This window comes from Python bivittatus, unplaced genomic scaffold (genome assembly GCF_059951505.1).
Source record: "Python bivittatus isolate LINGU-HERP-01145 unplaced genomic scaffold, Pbiv_v1 ctg000850_np1212, whole genome shotgun sequence".
In the NCBI taxonomy this organism is placed as follows: Eukaryota; Metazoa; Chordata; class Lepidosauria; order Squamata; family Pythonidae; genus Python; species Python bivittatus.
Window position 1 is genome coordinate 7843983 of NW_028277112.1, and position 24872 is coordinate 7868854.

General features: G+C 35.2%; 1 protein-coding gene across 7 annotated transcripts in view; it reads left to right on the top strand.

The window, feature by feature from the left end:
• ATG10 (autophagy related 10) overlaps window positions 1-24872 on the top strand; it is a 126501-nt gene that overhangs the window by 75237 nt on the left and 26392 nt on the right. For all 7 annotated transcript variants that reach the window (XR_015793854.1, XR_015793853.1, XR_015793852.1 and 4 more), the window contains exons 4-5: window positions 11574-11700; window positions 16781-16878. Coding sequence is in view for 4 of the 7 variants with exons in the window: in XM_088130245.1 (XP_087986371.1) it covers window positions 11574-11700; window positions 16781-16878 (225 nt within the window). In the remaining 3 variants the exon portion in view is untranslated. The remainder of the gene's footprint in view (window positions 1-11573; window positions 11701-16780; window positions 16879-24872) is intronic.

The window sequence follows — 24872 nt, forward strand, 5'->3', positions numbered from 1 at the left end:
ATATCATGCATAGGATGGTAAACTACAAATATGTACACAGAACTATTGTTTCACAATTCTTTTTAAATCTGTCTAATAATAGCTTTCATTATACATGTTTAATTATAACTTTCTAAAAGTATCTATCACTATCACTTGATTGTCCTAGATTCTTTAAAAGGAGAACTGAAAAAAGGCTGTTATGTAAGAAGAATTTGTACTTTTTTGAAAAATACCATGATGTTACTAATAAGCATTCTGATTTGTGCTGTCTGACATTAGTTTGGATACCTGCTCTTTTCCCTATTAAGGATATCCAGGGATAGCTTTCTTTCCCATTCTTTTTATTGTCTATTTTTTTCTTTTTCTTTTTTTAAAAAATTAAGGTAAGCACAGGAGAATTCCTCTGGTTTTGAGAAAATTGCTAGAAATATGTAGGAGACCAACAATTGATAAATACATATCTTAGATATGGCCATAAAGTTTTAAAAATCTATTGATTAATGTTTGTGAGAAACTGATTAATATTTGTAATAATACATGTCAGATACATACATAAAAACTATGTTTGCAATAATAATAGCAATGATGATGATGGAGTTCTTATTTCTGTGCCTTACCAGTTTCTACTTTAAAGAAAGATGTTGCTTTTTTCTGGTCCCAAAAATGTACGTAAGGGTTTTTTTGGTTTGGTGTGGTGTGGTGTGGTGTGGTGTGGTGTGGTGTGGTTTTTTTTTTTGGGGGGGGGTGAGTTTGTATGTAATGAGAAAGAACTGGTTAGGCCCTTTTTCTTCTTCTATATGGAAAGAAAAGAAATAAACATTTTAGTAGTTTTGTAATTTGTCATGTGCAGTTACTAAACAAACCATCTTCAAGTCCTCAGGCTTTCTTAGGTTGCTTTCTACCACCCAAGATTTTTTTAGAAAATAATTTTAAACCACTATTTCTGGTTTATAAATAACAAACCTTGAATCTTATGAAACAAACCTGAAGCCTGGTTTATTTCTTCTACAAATAACAAGGGAGGGGATTCTTACCTGTGCTTGGAACTTAATTGTGGCTTATTGTTATTCATGAATGTGCCTTTTGTGTGAGAAAGGAAGCAAACAATTTCCTCATGATATTTATTATAGTAGGATCAAAAGGCAGGATAACTGTAGCATTAAGTGAAAGTCACTTCCCTACAAAGAAAAAACCTTTGTATTATTCCCCCTAAGGCACACAAAACTTTGTCTTCTTTGTATCTCTCAAATGAATCTCAAAGAAATTGCAAATCTACAGGCTTGCTGGAGTTAATATACTTTCTTGTGTTCCATCAGCCAAACTTCATACAGGTAAAAGTCCTAGCCTTTGTGATAAATATTTTATAAAAGTTAAATAAAACTAGCTGAATAAAAAAACATTTTTGTTACAAAAGTACTACGCAAATAGGTGCAACCTCATAGTATGTACAAAACATTTCTCTTTTAATATAATTAAAACAGTGGAATAAAAACTTGAAAAAATGGCATGAGGGAAAATTCCTACCACGGCATTATAATGAATTAGGATTTCTTATAGAGGCATTAAATTGTAAGAGAAAGGTGATTATAACATCATGGCAATGACCTGTTAGTAAGTTCTTGAAAAGTCTTTCTTTTTTCCTATTATTAATACAGGCTTTACTGATTATTAGGATTTCTCAGAAGAAAAAGTAACTTTGAAAGGAAGCCAAGGTACTTGCAAAAATCTAGCTTTTTACATTTTATACTTTGTTTTGGTGTCATGAAGAAATATTAGCATTATGGAGCACTGTTTCTACTTCTCAAATGATTAATCACCACTTGGTGTTGAAAAAATGGTTTTAACCCCCTCAGATTAGTTTAGATGGCTAGTCCACTTGCCTTTCACTATACAATTGTCTGTGTGTGTGTGTGTGTGTGAGTGAATGTGTGTGTTACTTGCTTTGGGTTTGCTTTATCAATTTTTTTATTGCCTATAAGGATCCTTATTCCTGAGGTTTGTATGAGGTGATGTATGGTATGGATGCTGTTTAACATCCAATGAAAGATTCTTAAGGCATAATTTGCATCTTTACTTTTTTCCTAGTACCATTATTTCATGTACTGCAGCTGAAACCCCCACCTATAATCCTCTTTGCTTCTTGGTCCATTTGGTGGATATTCAGACTCAAGGAAGTTCTGCTCACATGCCAAGAATTATTATAGTCCCAATGGTTTTAATAATAGCAAATATTGGAAAGGGGTGATATTGTGAGGTGTTCTGGTTCTACAACATTATATATAATTGAGCACATATGTTTCACTGGTTGTTTCCAGATTATTGGGTAAGCAAAGAATTGGATTCAATTCAGTAAGTTCTGCCAAACAGTCGAAGTAAGCTGATTGTATTAGACAAGTGGGGATGGAGGTGGGTGGGTGCAAGCAATAAGGGGAATTTAGCAGTAATAAGGAACACCTGGGAGGTAGAACTTAAGTACACAGATAACATCAAACCAAGCAGACAAGTCCTGACAACATCCCTTACACTGAAGTAGTTTTAATCTAGTATTTGTATAATATTGTGAATATACTGTTTTATGTTCATTCGTTCTGTTGCTTATCTTGCCCAAGGGTGAAATGAGCCTTAAGAAATGTAGAAGTTAGGATGTAAAGAATTATGTTTAGGCAATGGAAAATACTTATTCTAGCCTGGAAGGTTCCTTTTGTTGGCACAATGTTATGCATGCATGCATCCTAGAGTTGAGAACCTAAAAAAATATATTTCCTGAATAAATGCAAAACTTGCATTTATTGGGAAGATTATTTTTTTATTATTATTAATTTATTTATTGTTAAACTTGTATGCCGCCCATCTCCCCCAACGGGTGACTCTGGGCGGCTCACAATAACAAAAAAGGAAAAAAAAATCTTTTTTCCAGATTTTCTAAACGACTGTATGTTGCTTGGAAGGTGGGCAGTGGGTACTTACTTCTGGAATGTACAGTGTATGTGTGTTCAGAGAAACAGAAAATAAAAATATGCTTTGCTACATTAGGTGGTCAGTTTAGCACAGCCAGTAGTTTTTTTGCTAGATCTTAATAGACTAGTGCTACTTTAAAACATCCTATAGGGCCCTAACATTTTTATTAAAGACCTGTTTCTTGTTTGTAAGATTGATTAAGTTTTATTTTTAAAATTTATGCACTATTTCAGTCTCCCAGCCAAATTTTCACAAGCTTTCAGGTGGCCATGTACATATGAGGAATAGTAAAACAATGCAACTGCAATCATAAATCCAATAATATTCATTACAGTATCAGTATTCAATCATTCATCCATGTCCACTTTGGGGAAGGTAGGCTGCTGTACTGCTGGGAGGTTCATAAAATAGCAGCAACCCCAACTTCTCCTGCTGGTCAGCCTCACAAACGTGGCATTACATCCATCCTTGCAACAGTCAGGTTGAGGCTAAGGTATTACTCATTAATCAACTGGACAGATCTCACTGAGGAGGAGGACTCCCCCCACCTCACTGTCCATCCAGGTCTGCCGTCTCATCCACAGTTTCATCATGGACAACATTTGATTTGTTACAGACAACCTGGCATTCAGTAACATCAGTCTGAATATGAAGTACCTGAATCATGAGTTCAGAATGGGAGAATGGAAATTGATACTGGCACCAGATTTGCAAACTCTGTTACCATGGAACAGCTTGTACCTAATCTTCCACCTTACTTCTCCCTGCCTGTCACTACTGTTATCATCCCATCTTTTTTCCTTTAGTGCCCCCCCCGCATCAATCAGTGTGTAGGATAAAAATATTCCTTCCAATTCAGCTCCAGCTGCAATAGTAATAATCACACCTGGCAGCTACATTTGGATACCCAAAACTACATTCCAAACCCACCATTCCCAAGAGTAAATAAGCAGCCTTCTCCCTTCCACTCAGCAACCACTTCTCCACTACTTGGGTCTCACCAATTATGGTCAAAGGAGCAGGACCCCTTGTTGTCCCATACCTGAATTCTCTAACTTCACTCAGAAAAAGAATGTACTATTTTTTTTCTTTCTCCTTTATCTTCCATTTCCTATGTCTGTTATTCTGTCATCTCTGCTTGAAGTCATGGTCAGTTTCATCAAAGTCGGTTCCAGAAGATCTCTTGTGTAACTGCCCTAACTGGCAAAGACCTGCCATACAATGTAATTGTCACCTCCTCCCTGCTCCACCTTATGTTTTCTATCTTTCTTCCTTTGTCAATATCATCCTTCTTTTCAACTCATTCTTTCTTTTCCTGTTCATTTTCCTTCCTACTTCTCCTTTTTCATTCTTCATTTTGTACTTTGAATGCCACTGAATTTGCTCTGTTCTCATACTGTCTTCTCCTCTATTCCTCAGTGGACTGATCAGGTGAGTTTCAGACAGTTACTCTGGTAATTCACATGGTCTGCCTTGATCTTAGGCACAGAACTCATTTACTGAACAGCACTACCTCTCCCTCTTAGTTCACCAACTGCAGTCACTTGGGTCTCCAGCTCTTTCTGTTTTTTCCTAAGTAAAAAGTCCATTTCTGGTTTTTTTTCCCCTAGTCGTCTTTCTCTTCCTCCTCCTGGTCTTTTTTTGTTTCCTCCTTCTACACCAACATTTGTAAACAAACACACTGCAACATAATATTACAGAATCATAAACAACTGGGAGAATGGGTAATATACCCATAGCCTCCTGAATGACATTTTTAGCTGATTATGCTTGAAACTCTTTGGATTGATTCAAACAACAAACTAAGCCACAATGTGATTTGTTTGGCTTTGGCTTATTATATTAAATAAACCCAGGCATTGTCATTTATTCAATAAATCATAATTAAACAAATGATGATGTAACAACAAGTCTGTCTTGATTTCCCTCCTTGTTGATGGGATCTATTTATGACTAGTACAAATTCTGAAAAGGTCTTTGATTGTATTGAAAGCAATACAAGAGACAGAGAATGTAAGACAACAAGGGGGGGGGCGGTTTGGTAATGCATTCCTGCTGGAGCAATATATATTTCTGGCATCTGTAATACACTATTCTGTAGTTATGTGTTCGTGTTATTAAAATATATAAAAGCTGGTTCTGCATTTCTGGGGAATCTTGCTTCATAAAGGCTTTCTGGATCAAGTGTTGTTAATGTTTGAGAGTAGAAAAAGATGCAAATTTATCAGCTTTCCTCTTTTTCTAAGGAGCCATTTCTGTGTTTTTCCATAACCTAGGCTGGTTGATATTGGCTAGATTCCAGATCCTTGTGAAATGCTGCCAAATTAACAGCTCCCACTACAATTGAACTTTGCTTGAAGGATCTTGTTGAACAGCTTTCTGAGAAAATGTACAATTACCATGTTTACAAAAGCAGAAGTCTGTATTTTGGATTAACTTTTAAGGTAATTTCTAACAAATAGTTTTAAAAAGAGCAGATCCTTCACATTTGAGAACAAACATAGGATTAAAATACTGAAGAGTTACTGAGATTTGTGAAGACCTTGTATATTGATTAGGTAGTGCTGGATTTTTAGATGAGAGAGAGAGAGAGAGAGCGCAGTGGAAAGTATCTACTGTACTTAGTATTCCATTATGATAGCACAAGAATGCTTTTATTGAATGTAATAAAATAAGAGATGCTTCCTGATGACAACTTCCCAATTTGTTTAGGAAACAGGCAGTCCCAGATTTGGTTCCCCATGCAGTATGGCAAGTAATATTGCTATGGAGAAGCAACAACTTAAAAATTAACTGATTTGGGGCTTTTTAAATATTGTTATAAAAGGTTTCATTTTGTTTCTCAACCCTGAATAATGATTGCAAATCTTTTGATCACAGGCTATACTTAAAAATCAGTCTTTCACAATTCAAAAGTCCAGTTGAAATCAGTGACAGAGATTTATATTCACAATAATGCAAAATTAATCCATCAATTAAAAACACTATGAATAGAACTATTTTTATGTATATATTAATAAATTGTTCATATAATGCATGTTAATAGGTAAACTCCGTTTATTTGTATGATATAAATGGACACAAATGTCTGTAACAAGTTTGTATGAGATGTCTTTCTGTTACTGCAGAATTAATAACATTTGACTCTCTGGATGTTGTTGAACTTGAACTCCCGTTAGTCCTAGCTAGTATAGCCAAAGGTGAAAGAAAGATGAGTGAGGTTTCACCAGCAATTTCTAGAGAGCCAGATGTGCTGAGCTCATCTACTTGTTCAATTTTTTTTTTACCCAGCACAAGTTGCTGCTGATGTTTGGATAACTTTGGAATAATATGAGATGTGGTGTGGAAAGCCGAAAAAAGTAAAAATGAACATCAAAAATCCTGTGTTCCATCTCGTGGATATGATTTTTGCTAGCACAAAGCTGCTGTTGGTTACTACTGGTGGAAAGAGCAATGAACTGTATACAGTGTATATGCTCCTGGACCAAATTAAAATGTGACATTAAACTCAAGTTTCTTTAGCTGCTTTGCAGAGGAAATACAAAGCATCAGTTTCTGATTTTGAATTATGTTTACCTATTAAATGAAAGCTTAAAGATTCATGGTTGAACTATAATTACTGAATATGCCAGAATTCTAAGCCATGACTTAATCCTGGCTTGCTTGAATAAGTAGTTTTTAAGCCATGTTTGAATGTAATGGGGAACTTTGCTTAAAATCAGAAGCAAAAATGAGAAGGAAGCATGCAAAAGATAAACTAAAATTAAATCTGAACTGGCTCTCCTCTAAAGCAGAGATAGTCATGCCTTTAACAATTTAAATATTGTCACAGTCTTGCATGATGAAATTAGAGGAATTCCTTAATTTTTTTTTTCATAATATTGGAACATCTGATCAGCGGATATCTGTATGTCTGGCCACAGGAGGAATTTGCTTTCCTGTAAATAAACAGTTATTTTTACATTCACTTCACAAAACAGTAGTGTAATTTGCATGGAAATTTAAAGACTCTGATCATTCTTTACACTTATTAATATCATTAGCACAGTTATTTCTTCTGCATACCATAGCTGGTCTATATCGGGGTTTTAATTATGCATTTCTGTCAGAAAATGGTTAAAATAATGCTATCAACATTTGCAGGCACCAAAGTTTGCTTTCTTCTTTGTATTCAACCCTAGTGAACAGCAAAGGATTATACATGAGTACTCCAGATGTCATATCATGCATCCTGTTACTACTGTTTACCAAATAAAAAGGGATTAGTACTGGTCTTAAGGAGCATTCAGAAGTTCTTGTATGTTTATAGGACACAGAACATGCTTTGCAACTAGAAATAAGACAAGCAAATGAAGTCTGTGCTCTGAATATATAGTTAGAAACTATTGTAAAATTGGATATTATGCATACATGAAAATATACACTTATTAAGCACTTTGCTGTGTTTAAATTATTTCTTTCAGTGACTTTGTAAGAAATACTTCTGTTCTTTTTGTCCCCGTAATCTTCACGAATTTTATCATTTTTGAATAGGTACATTTCTTAGGTCAGTTTGTTTTCTAATACTAAGTTGGGGCATAATGTGAAATGTTTCTATAGCACAGAAAGAAGAAGTAAGCTTTGTTAAGAACCTGAGAAAAGGTAGCACCAGCTCTGGTTGAAACAGGTTCTTAAGATAGTTGATTTTTAATTGCTTTTTTCAGTCCTCTAGTTCTTCATGCAGAAAAAAACAACTGCATAGTGATCTTCCATACTCACAGCTGGTTAACTACTAAGGACATCTCACATTCTCTAACTATATAGGATACAAGCTTGGAACCATACAATTATCAGTTTGTACACATATATGTATGTTTTTTTGGCAGGCATATCTGCTTATATTCTGTGAATATATTGTTTGTGTTATTGTAACATATGTTCTAGTATTTCCCTTTAGCTCAGTCTATGATAAATGTTTTCAAAAAATAAAATGGCTTCATTTCCAAATGACCACTGTTTGCAAAGGAAATCACTTCAATTTGCAGGTGGTCAGTAACTGATGAAAACTTTCATAAATTGTCTGAGCAAAGATTTTGAACAGTTAAGAGCTATTGCGTTCTTTGGGAAGGATTTACAGGTACAAGTCCTCACTTAACGACCACAATTGGGACCAGAATTTAGGTTGCTAAGTGATGTGGTCGTTAAGCAAATCATGTGACAGGACCCAATTTCACAACCTTTTTGGCAATGGTTGTTAAGTGAATCACTGTGGTCATTAAGTGAATCACATTGTTAAGCGAATCACATGATAGTTAAGTGAATCATGTGGTTCCCCATTGATTTTGCTTGCTGGAAGCTGGCTGGGAATGGCAATCACATGACTCCAGGATACTGGAACCTGTTGTAAATATGAGCTGGTTGCCAAGCGCCTGGATTGCGATCATGTGGCTGTGGGGGCTCTGCAACAATCGTAACTTCGGGCACTGGTTGTGACTTTTTTAGTGCCATTGTAACTTCGGTTGCTAAATGAATGGTTGTTAAGCAAGGACTCTTTATTCCTTGAGTTACAACTGCAATTGGGACTGGGATTGCTCTCACTAAGCAATGTGGTCATAAAGTGCAACATCACCTGACCACATCACTTAGCGACAGCAATCCAGGCATTCCCCTTGCCATCATAACCCAAGACACATGGATCGTTAAGTGGGAAGCGGAGCGAGTCCCAGGTAAGGAATGCAGGGATGCTGCGTGGGGTGGGAGAGACCCTGGGAGGCCTGGCACAGGCTGCGTGCGAGTTGGAAAGGGTGCTTGGTGCAGCGCAAGCTCAGAAAGGCCAGAGAATGAGGGTGCAGGGTATATGTGTGCAGTCAAGGGAGGCCAGGGAAAGGGGGTATGGGGTGCATGTGATGTCAGGGAGGCCAAGGAAAGAGGGCATGGGGTGCATGTGATTGCAGGGAGACCATGGAAAGAGGGCACGGGGATGCAGGTGTGCATGTGTACAAGTGCAGGAAGCTGAGGACAGAGGGCGTGGGGTGGTTGTGATCACAGGGAGGCCATGGAAAGAGTGCGGGGTACATACGTGCGTGTGTGTTATTGCAGGGGTGCCAATGAAAGGGTGCGTGCAATCACAGGGAGTGCGGGGTACATGTGTACAATTGCAGGGAGGCCAAGGAAAGGGTGCAGAGTATGTGTGTGCATGGGTATGATCTCAGGGAGGCCAGGGAAAGAAGGTGTGGGTGTATCCATACTTGTGTGCAAGTGCAGGGAGGCTGAGGAAAGGATGCAGGGTGGGTGAAAGTGAAGGGGGGAAGGAGGGTGCAGTACGTGTGAGCAAAAAGTGTGGGGGGAGACTTACCCCAGCAACTTGTGACCCTTCTTGCTGGCTTCCCATTGACTTTGCTTGGGGGAAGCCAGCAGGGAAGGGTGCAAATGACGATAAAGTGACTGCAGGACGCTGCAACTGGTCGTAAGTGCGAGCTGGTTGCCAGGCACCCAAATTTTGTTCTCATGTCCACGAGTCTGCTGCAACAGCTGGAACTTTGAGGACTGGTCATAAGTCCCTTCATTCAACAACGTAACTTTGAACAGTCGCTGAATGAATGGTTGTAACTTGACTACCTGTAATGAATGCCTTACATTAGTTTCACTGCTATGATACAGTGTAGATTTTTTATTATATTTACTCCTAATCTAGTAGTGGTATGTTTACTGTTGAAGTACTCTATTTTCAGTAATATAGATTGCTGTTATTATATGAATTACAATATACATAGTTTGTGCAGGTATTAACAAGAGCAGGGCTGGTATAAAAGTAAATAGTTTAAATTTTCTTTTTAAAAATAGTATTAAAAATTCACTGCCAATATAAATTTGGGGTCTGACATTTATTTTCTGTCTGTTGAATTATACAGAAGGATGTTTTGCCACTCAAACTGACCAAAAGATTGTCAGTGATAGACAACCAACTTAGTGTAATAAGAATATGAGTAGATTAATGCAGAATTTGAAAAGTGATGATATAATTGAACTTTTCTGGCCAAATTTGTTAGTAATAATGAATTAATAAACTCAGCTTTACAATATTATACTTAAGAAGATTGTGCAGTTATTTAACCATGTTTTGAATTCTGTATGAGTTTGGCCATGTGAATTGCCCATGACTCTAATATTTTTCTTCCCCTGCATAAAACTCCTCTTGGTTGGAACAAACCCTATCGATGTAATAGGCTAGGAACAGCATAGTGGCTAAAAGGAAGCCTCTGTTTGATTCTTGCCTTTATCTCATTAGATAGCCTTAAACAAGCCACATTATTTTAGACTCAGTCCATCTGTTTCTAATCTAGACAGTAGTGACTGTAGGCTCTTGCTGGGGGGAGGGTGCATCGTTGTGATGCATGTGGAAATGGGGCTGGGCTTGTGATACAACAGTGCAGTACTGCTTTTTTCAGTCTGATCCCTTACCTTCCTGCTGTAATTCTAAGGAATTAATTATAAAATGTAAGAATTTAAGGATTATACTGAAGACAGTGTTTGAGTTCATAGATTGCACTAAAGCATAACGTATTTTTATGGTTTTGGCTTTGTATTTTGTGAAGTGGGACATTGTAGTTTATAAACCATGAAGTATTAAACCACCCAACTCTGCATTATTCAGTGAATTGTGGTAAGTAAACAATGACTTAGCATGATATGTGACCCCAGTCTTGTATGTGACATTTGTGAAGCATTCTGAATATTTGAAAGTTCTATAGAAATTATAGCGCATTGGGTTGAATAGAAAGCAAGCACATGGCATTCAATTCAAATGTGTCCTTTCTGACCATAGCTGAGTTCTGAGAGAGAAAATACTTTTTAAGTTTGTTGTGGATTCTTTCTGTACATGATACTGATCGACCAAACTTAAAAAACTTACATAGCTGCCTTTTATACATGATAATCCTAGGGAGCTTGCAACAACATTCATACAATCAGAATAAATAAAACTCACAAAACTCCACAACAACATCACAGATCCCATCACAGTGCCACAACATCCCATCAACTCCATGTTTACATTTGCATTTGCATTTGCTTGGCTCACTTCCATCTTAGCCCAATGCCTGAGTGAAGATCCTGGTCATCACAGAAGGCTAATAGGTTGGATTCTCTCTAAATTTCAGGGGGGAGGCTGTTCCAAAGAGTCTGGGCAAACATGGAAAAGGCACACCTCTGAGGTCCCACCAAATGGTAACACTTAAGGGAAGGGAACTTGTGATATCACTAAGAAATCTTTTTGACATTTTAAATGCTAAGATGATAAATGGGTGGATAAACTTATAGAACTTTTAAAAAATGAGACTTGTAGATAAATTGCCTGACTCATGCAGGATGATCCCAAGGATCTAATTATTACTAGAACAAGAGAGTTATCTTATTAAAAATATTTTTGTCACAACTATATTAAACACCCCCCTCTTTCTCTCTCACACACACACTATGTGTGCACGCGCATGTGTGTGTGTGCTTTTTAATATACCGGACGGACTTATGATGATGTAATACAGTGTATGCATACATAAATGATGTGATTTTGATTACTTCATATGTGTATCAATTTGATGGAATAAGCTGTTTTTTTCCTGTTACAGCCTTGTGTTTATTGGTTTCTGTTTCAGGAAGGTCTGGATGATTCTCAAGAGGCTGGAGTCTCTGAAGCATCAGAGGTGATTCGCTATGAATATCATGTTCTATATTCTTGCAGTTACCAAGCTCCTGTTCTCTATTTTAGGGCTTGTTTTTTAGGTAAGTGCCTCCTATGTCAAGCAAATATTTAAAAGATACGTAATGATATAAATTTTGAACTTAACTGGCCAGAAAATAAAAAAAAATGAGTAAGTGGTTAATGATTCATTTCAGGTACATATTTCAGTATCTGCAAGTATCAGTAACTTAAGGGTGGATGATATCATCTCTGCCTGAAGAAACTTGAACTTCAGAATCCTGGCAGCAAGACTAAACCTGATTACTATTTTCTTTTCTTTTCTTTTTTTTAATCTTAAAAATATGGGGTCATCCCCATAAATAGAATATTTGGCCTTGAGAGTTATTGAGGTGTCACTGATAGGAGCTTACAGAAAAAATCATTTTTAATTAATATTATCTAAGTGAGGGAATTTTAATGATGAAAACAAGTTAATCATGTTTCAGTTTTCTGCATAATTTTTAAAATGTGTGCCAAGAGTTGGTTATATATGTTGTTTTTATAAATACATTTCTTAGTTGTTTTACAATGCTTCAGGAAGGTAAAGAACTCCACAACCTTGAAGACCACTGTTAATTATCTTTAATTAGTAGATTAGAGTAGCCTTTCCCAACCATAGTGCTGTCCAGATGTAAAGACTTCACTTCCTAGAATTCCCCAGACAATAGGAAGATTCAAAGAACCAGTTTGGTGTAGTGGTTAAGGTGCTGGCTGAGAAATCAGGAGATTGTGAGTTCTAGGCCTGCCTTAAGCATGAAAGCCAGCTGGGTGACTTTGGACTAATCACTCACCCTCAGCCCAATCCACCTCACAGGGTTGTTGTTGTGGGGAAAATAGGCAGGATATTAGGTATGTTCACCACCTTGAGTTACATATAAAAAAAGATAATAGCGATGAGGAGGAGGAAGAGGAGGAGTTGAAGCATAAATACCTTCAGGATGCCCGGGCTGGAATAGAATGATTGTACTACTGCACTCCAGGTTTTGTGCTCCACATTTTTCCATCCAAAGAGTTGTTCCTGGGGTTAGGGAGTTGAAATCTTGAAGTCATTTCTAACTTTAGTTTCCCATACAGCAGCATCATTAGCTTTTGTGTGTGGAATTATCTTGCTTTATCTAGATTAACACATCTGAATGTTGCTAGTGATATCTTTTTCTTTTTAATTAAAAAGTAGCTTAAGCTGCTCTGAATGTGCTTGGTAGATTTAATCACTTGCTGCCTTATATTGTTTAATGGCTTTTAATTTTGCCACGTTAGCATTTTAACTAGCTCTTTGGATGTAAAATTGGAAGAGGAAATTTTCAAACAAATCTGGTAAAGAGGTTTTTAATCTCAGGTTCATATTTTTGCACATGATAATTTAGAGTATATTTGCAATTTAGGAGGTAGGAAATGAGGTGCATATCTCAAGGTATATTGCTTGTAATAGTTTGCTAACTCACACTGAGATTATATCCTTGTAATTATTACAAACTTTTGACAAAGTAGCAACACACTGTTGAAACTTATTTGCAGGTGGGCAAATAAAGAAATGCTTGCTGCTTACTTGGTGATTTCAAAACATAAAGTAAGAGACCCATTAATTTAGCATGTGAAAATATGTCATGTTTGTATTCATTGGAACAACAGCATTCCCGTTGGGTGAAAGTGGAGGGTGGGAAGGAAATGCTGCTGTGGCTGCAGGTACTGTGTAAGGCGAGTTTCATCCCCACCCCCATTTTTTAAAAGTATGCTATTTTCATATAATTAGTATTCACTATAAGCAGTTAATCACCAGAGAAGAGCTCCCAGAGACAAAACAAGTTGTTTAGCTTGTCAGCATCAGGGAATCAGATGTGTTGAAACATGACTCCTTATAGCTGGAGTGGATATTACAGAAGCTGATGGATGATTTAATGCACCATCATTATATTGCATGCCAACAGCTCCCCTTGCAGTACAGAATTTTAATTGCTCCTGAAAGTATAATTATATGCCATAACACGTTTGTTGGGAATTTTTCCACAGTAGAAAACAATAGCTTTTGAAGGATTTTTTTACAACAAACTTGGGGTTCCTTCTCTCTTATATTTCTTCACTGAAGAGTAGGACCAATCCAGAGCTAAAATGGACCATTTCCCCATAGTTTTTGTTTAGATGCCCTTTGGATGTTACAGAGTTGCAATCCTTATAACATGCTTCTTTTGAAAGAAAGACAAAGACAAATCTAACATAATAGAACCATTTAAATTAAAAAATTGTTAATGTCTTCAATGAGCAAAGTTAGCTGCAAAGATTAATTCTTTCATTATTTAGTTTGTGAACAGTAATTTGAAAATAACTTATTTAGTTGGATTTACTCATGTAATGATAAGCTTCTTTTAGCAGCACATGGAATGTACAGATAGAAAATAAAGCTTCTACAGTGCTACTAAAAGGAAGCATTTAATTCCATATTTCTTTCTAATATTAATTTTTTCAGCTTGTGAATATTTACAACCTTGCATAGAAATATATATTTATCTCATTCAGCCACTGATACTAAGTCAGAGTTTGTGATATATTAATACTGTGATTAATATGTTATATCTTGCATTGTGTATATTCATCCAATATAGTTTATCTAATGTGAATACTGTTAGTTCTTCATACATTTAAAAAAAAAAATCTGAAGTCTTAATTTCTTAATCTTAATACTAGCATCTTATCTGTTAGAGCTATAAGAAAAAATATTTTTATATTACTAATAGTTTTTTTTTTCTTCCATATGTAAACATTACTTCTGGTTGCATGATTCATGTTGCATTGTCTACATATCTGTGGGTTTCTGGCAGCACTTTGTGTACTTTATAGTAAAGTAAATTACAACTGTGACACCAGGACTAGGTTAAGATGATCCCAGGTTTTGTATAGCAACATGGACAGCATTTCTTTCTAAGGCAATTTCTTATGAGATGTGCTATTTTTGTGCAATGGAAATGAATAGTCATCAATACTGGTGATTCTTCAACATGTGCTCTTGCAGCAATATGAAATTACAAATATTTTTTTCTTAATTTTCTATGTAGAAGTGACTTCTGTGGCAGCAATTTTATCGTTAAAAGGTTCATAAGCATGTTGCTGAAACATTTTCCTGCTTTGAAATACATTAAAGTTAATAGGGACGTTATTGTTTAACCACATCTAACAGTTTTTGAAATGTTAAGTATAAATTTAAAGATTCATTTGAATTGTACACTTTCACTCCAAATTTGTTCTTTCTAAATTAAACCCCCCCATTAATTATAATTAATTTTAAAATTCGTATTAAAAAGTTGGAAGTAAAAATTATAACTGTATATAAGTAACATACTATGAAAGTGTTCTTCTCCCATATATTTGTGTGACAGAAATGCTGATACAGCAGTTTGTATTAGAACAGGCAGTGACTTTGAAATAGGTCCTGTCTTCTGCTTCGTGGAAGAGTTCCAGGATCAGAGGGATGGACTTTGCAAGCTTTTCTGCTTTTGAAGACAAGGAATTGAGCCTTTATCCAAACTCACTGAATGCAATAATATCAATTTATGTAGCTCCCTTTCTATATTTATAAAGACTTCATTCTAGAATAGGGCCAATTCAGTCAGACAAAGAATACATGAAACAGAATAGCAATTAAAACATGAAATTGAAATTGTGCATTACCATATCAATAACAGATACTCATATTTATCTAAGCAAATTTGTTTTACTTAATATCTGGAAGGAAGCCAGTCATGACAGATGTAAAATGGAAGTTTCGCAGCAGGAATCAGATCCCTTTTTATGTTTAGCATTTCCTATTAAAACTAGTGCTGTGCAAAAAAATTCTTTTGCATTTGCTTTAACCATCTGCCTTCAAATTGATGAAAAAGAAATTGCTTTCTAAATTTATGAAAAAAAAGTTGCAGAACAATTCTCATGAAATTCTTGTACTTACTTTGTTTTATGAAGTGGTCAAAAGAGAATATGTTAACAACCTTTCTTTCAATGTACAATCATCTTTACAGCAGTCTTCAACTGCCCTAGTTTCCTATGATTCAATTAAATCCCAAAGGAGACATCTAGAGGAAACTCCTACAATAGGCCTTTTTCAAAACAGGAAATGTGAGCAGCAAGGAAGACTGCAAAATGAAAAAATATCCATAGAAGAACTCTTGATCATCTCAGAATCGTTAAGTAAATTTTAAAACAAAATAAAAGGAAATACATAAGCACCTCAAGAATGATATAGGAAAATGGAAAACTTTTAGATGGAAGATAACTTTTGGGAACTTGGAGGATCAGATTTCTGGGTAGTAGTAATTAAAAGGCACATGGAGGGCATCACCACAAACCTGTTTTGGTTAAGTTTTCTTTGTGTTAGTAACATATACGATAACTAATCCATCAGTATTTGGGGTTTATTTGCTGTTGTGACACATTTCAATTTTCCTACACAGATATTAGTTCCTAATATTATCTTTGCTTCCCTTATTGTTTTTGCACTTGACATTAGTGCTGCTAAATAGTAAACAGAATGTTGTCCTCCATTTTGAGTATGTTAAAAAAAACACCTGAATCTGATGGCAACAGGATTTTGAGTTCTATCTAAATATGACATTCAAATGTTAATTGGAAGAATAAATCTTGTTTATTTCATGAAGATGAAAATGTCAATGGAATGAGACTATTTATCACAGTATAATGTCCTCCTGACACCTGATAAATGCCATGATAATGATAGTTATTGGAAAAAAAGTCAAAATATTCTCTCATTTGTCAAAAACAGATCGTATATTTGTTTCAATACAGTAACTTCATTTTATTAAAAAAAGCTGATCCAAGAGTGAAGGTATAATCTATATTGCACAGAAGACCTTGTCGAGAGCAGTTATCCTACCATTTAGACATAAGTTACAAAACGCTGATAAATAAGTTTGGACATCCTAATTTCTTCACCTGTATACAAACATTCTTCATGACATTATTGTTGTGGTTTTTTTAGATTAAGAAGAATTAATGTCCCTATCACTGTTAATTTTTTTTGTTTGTTTGCTTTCAATCATATGTATTTTGGTGATCAAAATTATATAGAGATGTTATAAACAACTTCTCACAATAGAATTTGTGGATTTCTTTTTACAGATGGAAAACCTTTAACTCTGGATGAAATATGGAAAAGTGTGCATGAATGCTATAGGGATCGCCTCTGGCAAGGACCATGGGATACCATTACACAACAGGTTAGCTATTTCTATTACTTGCATGGAGTTATTTATTTGAAAAATGAGTTTTAGAGTAAAAGAGATTGTTACTAGTCCATCTACTAGGATCTACCATGAAACTGATGGATTCATTTGAATAGAAATATTAATAAAATAGAAAATAATTTGAAGAGTTTTTAAGTCACTCTTTTTAAGCACAGTATGACTCCACACAAATGACTCCAAATAGGTTATGTTCTAACTTTATTGTTACTGCTTGTTGCTATTGTTACTGTAGTAGCAATACTTCAGTCATAGCTTGGCCCATGATAATTTCTCTTGGAAAATAATGAATCACAAGGAACTCCTAGCTTGATTTTGAAAAGAATATTGTAGCATAGAGCATTTTAGTTTCTCTCCATCCCCAAACTTACAACTGCCCAGAGACATTGGGCAGCATATAATTTAATAAATAACAACAACAATAATACATATGAAGTTAAGATTAATTTCTAGGGTTGTTTATACATTTTTGCTACTGTATTACTGAAAATAAACCTGTTTAACAGACCCATACAGTGGGAGACCTGCTCCAGATTTGCTAAACTTAGGCGTGGTAGGATAATAACTATGCCACTGGTTTGGATGTAATTTACCATATCAGGAAATTAGCCTTAAAGTGCATGATCGTTTTTTCTACTATGAGATTGTGATACAGAAAAACCTATTTTTTCCCTGTTGTGTGTACCTTTTCAAATGTATTTTATTTTATTTTGCATTTAAAAGCACAACCAAAGAAAAAAGGAACAAAAGGAACAAAAAGGAACCAAAAAAAAAAAAATAGAAAAGAGATTTGCAAGCTGTATAAAATTGAATGAGAATTTTCAAATAAATACTAGATTAGTACTACATTTAAAAATGATCTTATATGAGTTTAGCATTTTAAAACCATGGTCAAAATAAAATCAATAATTAGCAAATGCAGTAAATATAAGAATCATTCTAAATAAACAGTTAATAAACTTTCTATGTAATCTGAGAAAGCCTGTCACTATTAGCCTAATCTAATTTTGATGGACCATTTGGAGAAAGGAGAGATATCTATTCCCAAATGTCCCATGCTCCACCTGTGGGCACCTCCTTAGGAGGCTGCATTTTTTTCTGGTGCAGCTGGCATATCCCCAATGACTTTGGCTGAAAGTATTTTGCATTCTTCATTGAACTAATAACAGAAGTAACATAAGGAGAAAGAGAAGATATATGCAGTTTGACTGTACTGATCCAAATGATGTGTTAAATTTCTGTCAGATGGTTCCACCAAAAATATTTTTAGGATGTTCTGTTCACTTTTTTCAGGACCCCAGTACTTAAGTAAGCTACAGCTTTGACATAGAATAGAAAATACAGTCCTAGTGGATTTTAGTAGTGGAAATTCTAAATCCAGAACCAGGTCTAGATACTAAACCTTTCAACTATGAGCCTCTTGAGGAACAGCTGCCAGTAGAACCATCTCCTATGTTCGGCTTATATTTTTCACTCTGAGAGCAGTGACCTGAATATTGCAATATTTCTGTATACATCCCAAAGGAACGGGGTAACTGAGTACCCAATAATTCGTCTTAGACTATAGACAAGTTTTCATTTATAATGTTTATGTTCAATATACAGAAAGGCATGTACATGTTCACATGAAGATTGTATACTCTAAAACGTCCTTCCCCAACCCAGCACTCATCAGATGGATTGGCTACCGATTTCATAATTCCTTAACAGCATAGCCAACCTTGGTATATTTTATGTAGTTAATAGGTTAATGAAAGATGGCACATTCAGAAATGAATATTGAAAAAGGACAAAGAATGACTCAGTGGGAGAGCATATACTTTTCATGTGGAAAGTTTTGGGTTTTCATTTTTGGCATATTTAGTTAAAAAGTCCTTGTTGGTAAGGCTGAGAAACTCAGCCTCCTCAAAAGTGTGTTACTGTAGGCTTATATCCCTAGTTAGTGATTCTAGAAGCTATTTCAGCACCACGTCATTTTGCTCATGTGTACAAATTAGCATCAAGCTGGACTATTTTTAACATTAATCCAGCTGTTACTCTTATGCAGTATGTAGTTAAGAATCTGAAAGGCATGTTTTTCTAGTAGTATAACAGTGCTGTCCATTACATCATTTAATTTATGGCAGTGTTGAGCAAAAAATCAATAAATTATTTCTAAAATGTCAAGGATGTTCATGATACTCTTTTTTAAGGAAGCAGACTCGAAACTATTTCTGAAGCTTTGATGTAATGGTGCTAAGGCAATACAAAGTGGATTCATGATAGAGAGGTTTTAAATCTTGTCCTTGCATCTTGAAGAATGTGTGTAGATAGCTATTCTTAGACATAAACATTTCTCTGGACATGCTGCAGTATTTTGTTAAGTAGAAGGGGTCAGGTATAGTGTAGTTTAACAGAAGGTTGCTAAGATTTCTCATTAAATGTCTGATCAGTTGTTATCAACAGTTGCTATAGAACACTGGCTAGAACTTCTGGAAAATCATTTGTAGTGTCAGAATTGTGGAAGACAAAAATATAAATATGCTGCACTTATTTTAATTTATCCTTTTTATTTCCATGTACAAATTTGAAACATAAGCCTGGAGAGGCCATAGGTACCAGTACATTCAAAATTGGGCTGTTCTGTTTTACTGATTGAAGCTTTCTACTTTAGTATCACTCCTGGAAATCAAGGAGCGATTTTTAAAAACCCTGTGACCACAGATTTTCAAATGTGTAGTTCAAATATTTATGAAGCAGCTGTATAAATTTAAGAAGTCAGAGTTATTCTCATATATCTACTTCTGTTACTGTTTCCATTTTAAAGTTCTGGAGAAATATGATGATGACAAAAACAACAACAAAATTCCAAAGTTCATTTCAGCATGGGGCCTACCAGCATCCCAACTGAGGTTTCAAAACACCTTCAACTGAGCAATTGGTGCCAAAAGTTTTTCTTTTGTTTGCTATTTGGGGGTTTAAAGGACAGAATGGGAGGCTTAAGCCTTGCATGTTGGGCTTCATGCTAGAAGTGGCAATACATCTTGACTCTCCAAACACTTAACCCCATATTCAGGGACTGCTTATAACAGAAACTTGCACACGTGACAAGCTAGGTTAGTTGTTTTATTGCAGACAAGAAGGAAACCAAATACCCAGAGATCTGCCACCTGCACTACACAGAAATCAATGCCTATTGTATATGTAGAGCTCTAATTTTAAATTCTAGGCCTTTTTCTCATGCCTTTTTGAGCCAAAGGAAATGAGTCTGTCATCTTCATGGTTTTCTTATTGGGAGGCACCTGCTCAGTTTTGACATAATGGTTCTGTCTGACATGGGAATTGCTGGTACTGCCTTTACAAATTCATTCCTTATACTGCAGGTGTATTTTAGGTGTGGTACTGCAATCCTTGACATATCATGCAAATTCTGATGGTACTGATCAGTCTAAGCTATACCAACACATTGCTTATTATGTAGGTTAGATATGTCCATGGAAAACTCCTACAATTTGCATGGTCTATTTTAATAACCTATTCATCTTCCTGGCAGATCAAAATACTGTAGAAGATACAGATAATTCACTGAGCATAATAACTGAATTCAAGGAAAAAGGAACATTTAATGTATTTAATGGTTAATTCACTAAGAGCATGATGAGCTGTCAGGTGAGCCTAAAGCATAACCAATTTATAATTTAATCTCAACTATTTTTGTTGGGTTTTTGTTCTAGATGATTTTTGAAAGTCTTTAGGAAGCAGCTTTAATAATTTACTGAACAAGAAAACTGACAGTTTGTATTTTCGTTCTGGATTGCATAAATATGTCATTGGTTATTCATGAAAGATAAATTAATCAATAGCTAATAATAAAGGCACTTGAAAAGGTGCTTTGCAGTGATGTTGATGTGAATGAAGTGCCCTTCCTCAAAATGCTGAGGCAGCCATGTCCTCTGGAAGGTTAAACTCAACTCAAGGGAGTGTTTATCTTTTTAAATAGCTATTAGACATGACTGAAAACAGGGCCTCTATATGTTGGTACAGTATGCCACTGAATGCCAGTTGCTAGATGGCAACAACATGACAGACTGTTACCCTCACAGTTTCTTTCCTGGGATGGTTTTAGTCCAGTAAATCTCTTTTAAGTTCTAAGCCTGAAAAGGAATAAACATAAACTATTGGGATTCGTGCATGAAAATTTAATCAAATTCAACAAAGATGGCTTTTCCAGCAGAGATTACTGCTTAGAAGAGTGAGGCTAACAAGACATTACATGCAATGATCTGGGTGAAGTCATGTGTATCAGGGCCTGCCATACTTACACACACACACACACAAGATAATAAATAGTTACCTTGTAGTGGAACATTTGTTCTGTAGTATAACTCAACCATTTTGGTTATCTTTAAAATGACAGTGTAACATCATTTTAAAGAATTTCCAGAATTTTTTCTTGGTTGGCCTGTTACAAAAAAAAATTGTAAAAAATTAAACTATAATAGTATTCTTCTTGAAACTAAACTTTTTTACCAGGAACTACTGAGACACTATTCATCCTTTATTTTCTTAATTCTTTCATTTTCATGTAGATGGTTTGAGCTAATTTGGATTTTGAATCTAAACTTGTCTTTATGTCACTCTCTTCAGCATTCCTGTAACTGACTCATTTTCTCAGCTACCTTTTTGTACAAATTTCTCTGTGTAAAAGCAAATTTGAGAGAAAAAGAACTTGGTCACACTGCATTATGTGGAGTCCTAAGGTTCCTTGAGAACTTGATGGGGTTCTGTGAGAGACTACAGATTAAAAAAAGTTCACTTGTACACAGCCAATTTTCTATCACTAGAGATTTTCCTTTGGATCAGGGGTTCTGGGAATTTTTTTTTTAAACAAACAGATTCCATGGCCTGAAAATGTTTTGAAAATCCCCGCTCTATCCTGTACTCCCAATACAATACTTGTGAGACTGATGATTTCACATACAATCTAGCTCTTTGCTGTCAGGGATATTTTGTTAAGGTGATCCATACTTTTCTTAGAAAAATAAGTACAGAAAATGCAAGCTTTAAAAATTACTGGTGTTCACATTAATATCATGAAATATCTAGATGAGTATAATAATCATTCCCCTCTTCCTTTGCACTTTTCTTTTTTCTTTTCTTTTTTGATGCTATTTTTTCTATAGAAGATATTACATGTAAGTAAGGAGCAAAATTTGCCGAGTATTTAAAAAGTGCTGCATAAATTCAGCAACATTAAGAAAAAAATTGTATAATGAAGTGTGCCTATTAATTATGACCAAAATGTATAATTGCTTCAACTTTTAGAGAAAACTGGAGTTCCAGAGTTTAAACTGGAAAATTGGCAGACCAATTTTTGTCATTAGAATTGGCACTTATTATTTTTGAAAAATAAACAGACGATATATTTTTCAACATTTGCCAAAATAAAATTAATTCAGTTATCAAGTTATTACTCTACTTGCATATTATTTTAATAAGTTAATTTAAAATATGTTCTAAAGTTGTGAGAGGCATTGAAGGTTCCAGAAGGTAACTTAAAGAAATGTAACAATTGATAAAATAAGACAATAAGATTACTTAGTGAAGTTAGCATAGCATGATAATATAAAAATTATGCAAAACGTATCTTCAACATTCATATGAAGTTATATGATGTTAGCATATATTGATAATACAATATGCTATTTCCAGAAAAGTAGCTCCTAGCGTTACTAATTGTTTTTGTTCTTTTATAAGCTACAAACAGAGTTACAGTTTACACTTCTTCATACACCTCCTACTTTCTGGGATTTTGTTTGTTACAACAGTGTGCCTGACAAAATTGTTCTGTGTAACTCCAGTTAATTACGTACAAAAACTAATCTTTCAAACAATTCAATTATTTAACTACTGTTAAGCGTTTAGTAATTTAGGCATGATTGTTTTTTGGCAGCTCATGGATTGTAATGACAGAGTATGTTCATTTTGAATTAGAAGAGTCATTAAACTAAGAAAGTCTACATTGTTAAAGTAGTGGTAACTGAAAAGGCTATGAAGTTTGGTTTTTAAAAACAATGTTACAATGCTATTGCTTCATAATACTAATTTAAATACTGATTCAGAAATATTGAATGTATATTTCTGGACTTCTGGATGAATGACGAGCTAGCACATCTTGAATGAGCAGAGACAACTGAAGGACCAGCTAATAGACCGGTCCCACATGTAGTGTTATGAGGGAATGACCTTGAGAGACAGGGCAAAGAGACACAACAAAGGGAATGGTCAGATAAAAGATAGCTGAACCCATAGCAGGAATGTGGGTGGGGCAAGAGGCTCAGAAGAGACCCTCACTAGTTTCTTGGGCTGTAAAGGAAATGGGGGAGAGATGTACTTTCAGACTTGCAAGATTGATGTCAGCCTTATGAGGTAGATCAGACAGGAAACACAACCAATGAACTAATTCTACTTTATTATAAATCTACATTAACAGAATCTTGCAAACAAAATTCTGAATAAGTCTCTAGTTTCCTAGCTTAACAATGTGTATAAGTTTCAGAGGAGCAGTGGACATAAGCAAGCATAGATGGGTTTAGTTGGGGGAGGAATGGCATAACAGAAGCATAACAACAGAGATTTCCTGGTAGAATTTTAAGGGACATTGGTGGCTGCAACTGACCCTCTCCTCTACCCCTCCCCTGAGCCATATAATTACTATGAGTAGTTTAGTTATGTTATAGAATTATATGGTTTCACTGTTGGGTAAAAGATGGGGGTTGTATCTGCAGAATGCTTTGTGGGGATTACTTTACTCCTCAGTGAATATTCTGTAAATACTGTATATTGATTTTTACCCAATCTTAATCCTATCCTCCATTGGATGGCATTAGGACCTGACACTGTAGATAATCGACAAGTTCACTCAATTCAGCAGAAAGGGAGGTTGAGTAGAGTTATATGAAAGAATACATGCATGTGCATGGAATCCAGGCAAGAATAAGAGTGAGAAACAAGTGATATAGTGATAGCTACATACAATAGATTCCCTGCCAGCCAATTTTAAAATATAGGTTTGATTTTCCTGAAACAGGTTAATTTTTTTCCAAAAGTGGGATACAGTATTGAGAAGGAACTTTAATTACATTTGTTTGGAGTCTAAGTCTGATAATAAATGGAAAAACACTAAATGTTTGACTTGCTTTGTAATAAATTAATATTTCAAAAGATGGAACAGTAGGATCTACTATCCTATATTTAATTGTGACCAACAGAAAATAACTGATTGCAGGAAGCCATGTTATATAGAAACTAAAGATAATTACATTCTGTAAAAACTGAATTGAAATGGATGTGCATCCTGTATTTTATGAAAATACTTTTCAGAAAGCTCAGAAAAAGTTAAGCATGCTTCTGAGACTAGAAATTCTGGAGAAAAAAGTATAGGTGGAACATGGAAGCAGTGGTGCATTATGCCTGAATGGGCCTTAGGCAAAATCAAATTTAGGGTGCCCCAAATTTCATTATTTTCCACTAATAATGTATCACACATAATAAGCAATTTACAACAAATGACTGCCTGCCTAATTGCATATCTTGTTGTTAATAATAAATTGTTAATAGCTTTACAGGCAATGCCATTTATATTTAAAAAGTATGAACTTACATGATTAAAGAAGGCACCAAATCATAATTAATCATGAAGAAATATAATTCTATCACTTTACACACATAGATATTTAATATTTCATATGTGCATACACCACTATGGTTTTGCGTTTAGACTCCTCTTTTTGTACACACAAAATGGTATGGTCCGATCATGTGTGCAAGTGAATCTTCTACTGATTGTCTGGACGTTAAAAATTCAAATAATAACTGTGGAACATGGGAGGGCAGAGTTGGCACATGTACATGGAGGCCAAGCTAACCTGAGGCCTCGAAGGTTGCTTCTGGAAATCCCTGTTGATTATAGAGCCGGAGATGCCTGCCAG